Source organism: Octopus bimaculoides, chromosome 2 (assembly GCF_001194135.2).
Source record: "Octopus bimaculoides isolate UCB-OBI-ISO-001 chromosome 2, ASM119413v2, whole genome shotgun sequence".
Classification (NCBI taxonomy): Eukaryota; Metazoa; Mollusca; class Cephalopoda; order Octopoda; family Octopodidae; genus Octopus; species Octopus bimaculoides.
Genome location: NC_068982.1, coordinates 161946144 through 161952815, shown reverse-complemented (window position 1 = coordinate 161952815; position 6672 = coordinate 161946144). Strand labels below are relative to the sequence as shown.

Genomic DNA, 6672 nt, shown 5'->3' with positions numbered 1-6672 from the left:
ATATATATATATATATATATATATATATATATATATATATATATATATACACACACACATATATATAAAACAAAATAGGAAGATGGAAAATTTTTTGATATTATTCACCATTACACATGTTTCATTTGCTAATAGGAATCTAGAAATCACGAATTTGTATATGTTGGATAAACAAGTAAGAAACTTCCCATTAGAAATTCTTCACATCAATACATACTGGACTATAATACTGGAATAAGCAGATGTGCTTCAAGAGGATACAGTTTGGACTTTACCCAACCTATATAATCTCTCTCAAAAACGCACAGACAGGTACGCACACACACGCGCACACACACACACACACACACACACACACACACACAAATTCAAGGCCATATACTTAGACGCAAACTTTCCACAACAGTAATTGACATTTAAGAACAACTACCTATTAGCCATGTTTCCATAAACCTTACAACCAACCGCAGTTGTACAGAAGAATCAATAAACTCAATATTTCCTCGTGTATTTTACAGCAGGACTGACCCAGGTTGCAAGGTAAAAGCTTCTTTGTGTAATAACATGTACAATAAACATAACTGAAGTCAATTAAGTTAAATTGCTATTTGATCACCTGTAGTTAACAACACCAATCAGATAAGGTGGTCACATTTAAACTTGTACTTCATACCTATTTTCTCTGTGATGAAAGAAGGTAGAGCCATAATTATTTAACAGACTTTAGTAATCTGAAGTAAATGAAATCATAATGAGCATTTTAAAAAGACAGATTTCATTAAGGTGGAGAAGAAAAGTAAATGTTAATACACTTAATTATAACATCACCACCTCTAACTGACTGACATGTTGGTAACATGATTCACTAGGTTTTATTTCTAGATCTGTATGACATTCTCAGGACTAACTAACTCCCAACACTATCACAAGAATGTAGTCAGTATTTATTTGTAAGAAGCCAAGAAAATGTGTCAGTGGGTTGGCAAGTGATTCCAAATCACTATAAAAAAAAGTGGTATTCCATCAGTTATGACAACTGCAAATAAGTACCATAGGACAGAATAGCACTCTACTCTAAGCAGAAACACTGCCAAATTCAAAAGTATTTAATTTGCAGAGCAAAGTTCAAATCCTCCTGTAGATATATAACTTGGAGAAGGATGTAGGATGCATGAAGGTACATTAACCTACAATATGCATACTAGTTAGCTTTACAACAAACTGTCTAAAATTCAACACCCTAAATTCTAGGATTTTCTTCGGTTGCAAAAAGGTTAAAAAGCTTTGATTCCACCAACAGAGTTTTAAGTATCCTTTACAAAGATAACTTAACAACCTGCCCAGAAAGCTGTAAATTGATATATGAAGAGGTACAGTACACTGTTTTAGGCAGCAAGTAAAACCATTGGAGGGCTTCATTGGTTTACAACGTGGAAATCACATGTAAAGTTATTCTATCCAGGAAAAGTGTTTAAGGTCACAAATATTGGAAGAAATAACACAGCAGTGTGGTAACTTCTAATAATGGTGAAAATTTGATGAAAAATTCCAGTATACAATAAGTGCTAAAGTTGTGGAGAGGCAAGGTCATTAAGACTTGGATAAATACATTTAGGTATTTAATCATGGCCTTTTACATTCTAAGTTCAAACCCTGTTACAGTTAATTTTATCCTTTAATTGACTGAACCCTTCTTTTCATCCACAATTTGTGGCTCTGTACCAATGTTAGAAATTAATATTATTTACTCTGAAGATCTCCAGTTCGTCACTTATACCTGAAGCCTCTCAAAACAAGTTGTTTGCTTAGTGATACTTTCAAAATCATCTAGATTATTTAACCAACAGGCAAATCTCCTTTAAATTGCAAACCCTATCATCTTCAAAAAAATAAAGAGGATGCCTAAGATAATGTAGTTGTGGATACTCCTAAAAAGATTAGGTGGTTATATCTGTAATACTATGATCCTAAGTTTGTCAATCAGTTTAACCTGGATTAAACAGCTAATAAATGTAATTTTAACTCCTTTAAAACATACATTTATTGTCAGTAATACATACCTCATGTTTGGAGACCACCTTACTACAATTTAAAATTAATTTTCTAGTTATGAATATTCCCATCTTTGATTACTCGGGTATCTTTGGAATTAGAGAAGTACATGCATTATGTAGTCTCAGAAAGTTAACTAGAAGAGTATGGCTACTTTATCAGAGATGAACTACTGTTGTCTGTGATTTTATTTATCAGAGTACTAATACAATATAAGCTATGACTAAATAAATATATGATCATAGACTTATGCATTTAGTCATACTGTGATATTTAGGTCTTATGAGGGCCTTTTCAGTAGCTTGAAATAAACTTTTTGGTCTTGTTATTTAACAAAACCATCAAGATTCACTTACCTTACTTTCCCAAAATGCTGTGTGAGAGCAGCAGAATACTACTTATTAAAATGTAAATAACACTGCACCAGATACAACTCATTTACATAATGGTACATGGTCTCTTTTATTCTTGATGGAATTTCAACAAGAGAATAAAGGTAATAGATAATGATGCTTGATCAAGGAGTTTATAGTGTTACTACCATTTAGCTGTCTCAACATTCTTTATAGAATTTGGTTCATTTTATTAAATTCTAAAATTAATTCTATCACAAGAAGAAAATTTAGAAAACAAGAAGAGTTAAGCAGAGTAAAATTGTGTTATTTTTATATACTGCAATACAAATTAAGTGGAAAATATTTGACTTGACTTGGAAACAGGAAAAACATAATAAAACAGTTGACATGATTAAAATATTAACATGCAACAAGTCACATAGTAAACACTGCGACTCCATTTCCAAATACATGGGTGTGAGGATGAGGTACAGTGAGAGTGTAGCTGTGTACACAGGCATCAGAATATGTAGAACTAAAAAAGGCACTAATTGAAAATTAAAATAACTTCAACTTTTTTTTATCATAAAAGTAATACACACTCTGAGTGCTTCAATTCTTTTGGGTCTTTTTTTAAATAATCAGTCAGAAAGATTAAGTAAAATAATTTTTTTTGTTATTAAGCTAGCATGATTGCAATACAACAAAAGGTTCTTATATAAGATTAAGAAAATGTAGCTTAAATAAGAATGCAGTTATGTATCATGGAATCAAAGGTGATTCCAGGTAGATTGGTACCAAAAGAGTTAAAGATGTGAATGCTCATTTACCATTAACTCTTCTAATTACATTTGAATATTCTTTTACAACTAGAAATGGGAGTGGTTATTTTTAATTTTTTTAATTTCTGTTATTCTTTCTGAGGTGGAGAAGGTTCTTAATAGAAAGAGAAGGTTTGTGTGTGAGAGGAGGAGGAAACTTGACTAATTGATATGTAATATGCAAAATGATCATATTTACCTCATGAACATGTGTATAAAATGAGACAGTCATATCAAGTATAGCCCTTCTCCTTTCCAGAGCAGTGATGAAATCATGCATGCGCTCTTCAAGTTCCTGGGCTTCACTGTATATTTCCTTGGGATCACATTCACCAGTTTGAGCAAGTTCATCAGCAGCAGCTAGTAGTTTATCAGCATTTGTTATTGTGTTCTGAAATCAATCAATGAATTATAAGTAATAATTAAACTTGTGATCATCATCATTTCTTCAACATCAGCTTTTCTACAGGATCCAAAAATAAAAGCCGATATTGGTTATATAAAACTATTAAATAAAGAACAAAATTGTACAATCAAGATTATGACAAGTTTGTATCAAATAGTCCAAGAAACTTTATAAATGTTTATAATAACAACAAAAACTAACAAAATTAGAAAAATATGAATTCATTAGTTAATTGTTGATTAGAGAAAGTATTCTGTTCAAGAAAAAAAAAACCCCTACTTTACCTAATTATGGCATAATTACACACCCAAACTAAATTGGATGTGAGAAAACATTACTGGACAAGTATGTAGTAGATGTGTCAAGTTTAAATAGACTTTCTATAACAAGAACAGCAACAACAATAATGGTATCATCTAAAATAGGAACAGTAATTTCACTGGGTTGATATGTAATTGAAGTAAAGCAGAAAAGAAAATGAGTTCAAATTTCCAGCAGAAATCTCATTTTACACATTTCCTTGAATAAAAATAAGGAACTGAAGCTGAAATATCATATAAAATGTGCATGTCAACAATTTATGGCCTATAGAGAAATGGGTGTGGCTTCTCCTGAGTATTATTTATAGGGAGTTCATGAGAGAAGAAACAATGCTTTAAACTTGGAAACCCACTGTTACTTTATTTACATTCTGCATAAAACTGAATGCGTTTCTATGTATATACACATAGAGATCAGAGTTTTTATATGCACTGTTATTTTATATCATAGGTTAAATGACATCCTTAACGCTTTAGCATTTAAATCAGCCACATCCAGCAAAAATATTCTACCTGCTTTATGTTCAAACTGACCAAATCAGGCCTTTCGCACCTACTCTACAATATCATTCTAAAACTAAACTACCACAGCATCAAAATCTCAAAGTTATAAGATAATTCATGATAAATTCAAAACAATGTGAATAAATAAGCATTACATTTAAGAGAATGCTAAAGGGTTAAACTCAAATTGGCAAGTCACTGAAGCAGGTGTGTGTTTTTCTTGAAGACAATAACTTATAGATATTCAAGTTAAACATCAACCATATCAACAGAATCAGCCTGTGAGTATTTTTGATTAACTTATTACAATAACATATGACTTGAGATGTTTTCTATAGCCTGAAGAATTAGTATCTACATTTACATGTAGATAAAAGGATAAGTCTACAAGGTAGTTGTAACATTCTTAAATGATGTAGAAACCGGACTATGCACCATAGGTATCAACAAACATTAATGGCTCAACCATCCATGCATCAGAATTACTACAACATAACTTGACAGAACAATCAAATCTAAGTGGTGTTGAATATGACAATACAAGGAGTATTGGGATCAGCAAATTGTTATAGTTTCAAATAATATGTAATTCACAGGAGTGCTAAGGCACCATTTTAGACTAAGTACAAATTTAATGAAGATATTCTGCAAAAGTTTCCTGTTGCGCCTGACATCCTCACTGAAACAGAAGAATATACTTCATTGTTATTCTTCTCTCCACACTCACTCAATTTTCTTTCCAGTCAGCTCCCTACTGTTTGTTTTTGTTTTTGTCTTTTTACATTGTAGGATTACTTCAGGTAAGGTGCTCTACATAAGTTCAGCTAATGAGACCAGATGAGCTTGTCCACTGTTTTCCTGCACCATCATTCAAAAGAAACATTAATGGCATGAACCTCAAAGGTCTCAGTGAAACTGGATACAGAGTCTTTGTTTAGACCAAACCTATGACAAAAAAAGAAAGTAAACTAAAAATATCATTGTTGTATATTCACCAGTCAGCTCTGGCTGAACTGATCAATAATCGATGGTATTTCAGCTGAAAACCATCTTTTTAGCTCATGTAAATCTACATTATCCAATGTATTCTTTCCTCAAGATTGTAATATATAATATGAGAAAAATTTAGTTGCTATATCACACATGTTGAGCAGACATGTAGCTGTGTATCTATTGGACCAGGTTCCTTCTTTGGATATCTATAATTATATATGCTGTAATAGATATAAGAAAGAGACTCATTCATTTACTGGTCTCAATCAGAATGAATAAAAAAGCAAAAAACTTTTTAACAATCCAATAGGGGAACCTCTTATACAGTCACTTAAACCTGTGAGAAATAGTGGCAAATTCTCCCTCAAATCACACCCTGTTGACTTAAAGAAAGGTGGAGCACAATGAATGATGTAATCCTAGATACACTACATCCAGGAGAAAGAGGAGATAAGGCCTTCTGAATTAAGGTTGAATTGAAGCTAAATGACAACCAGGAAGCTCTCAACAGTGTACCTGAAAGATACTTCATAGTTTATCAATTTGACATGATTATACATATTTTACAAAAACTAATTCAACAACTATTAGTTCTAATTACAATAATGAAGTTGTCTGCAGAAATTAAAATTAAGTTAATAAATGTTTTGCCACAACTAATTTGCAGTAATATCTCTGTTTTCTTTTAACAATGACACTGCAGTAAATTTGCTAAACTACTAACCACGAGGTCACCAGTTCACACATAGCAATCATCATTATCATATACCCTTGGATTTCAGTCAACTCACTTTCCCAACTTCTTGGTTGGGTGCTTATCAGCAGGAAGGGTACTCAGCTGTAATAACATCACCTCTACCCACCCTGATGACAAAAAGGAAAACTTTGTGCTCTCTCTCTCTCACACACACACACACACACACCCAGAGCAATTATGATGATGAGGATTTCTCAATTACAAAGATTTAGAAAAATGGAGAAGGAAGAAATTTAAAGGAATGATGTCTTTGCTGACAAAACCAGTGCACATTATTCTGATATGGAATGAAGTTTACCACCATACAAGAATGACTGCTAATTATTATTAACATTATAATTATTTTATGCTGTAGTATTGCACTACATTTTCTGCTTTACTTCAATTACATATCAACCCAGTGAAATTACTGTTCCTATTTTAGATGATACCATTATTGTTGTTGCTGTCCTTTCAGAGTATGTTGATTACATTGACCCCAGTG

The 6672-nt window shown here is 32.1% G+C and overlaps 1 protein-coding gene across 7 annotated transcripts in view; it reads right to left on the bottom strand.

The window, feature by feature from the left end:
* The window catches only part of LOC106875262 (kalirin), a 551716-nt gene that overhangs the window by 337871 nt on the left and 207173 nt on the right, over positions 1–6672 (bottom strand). For all 7 annotated transcript variants that reach the window (XM_052965684.1, XM_052965687.1, XM_052965686.1 and 4 more), the window contains one exon: positions 3408–3599. In XM_052965684.1, the coding sequence (XP_052821644.1) occupies positions 3408–3599 (192 nt within the window). The remainder of the gene's footprint in view (positions 1–3407; positions 3600–6672) is intronic.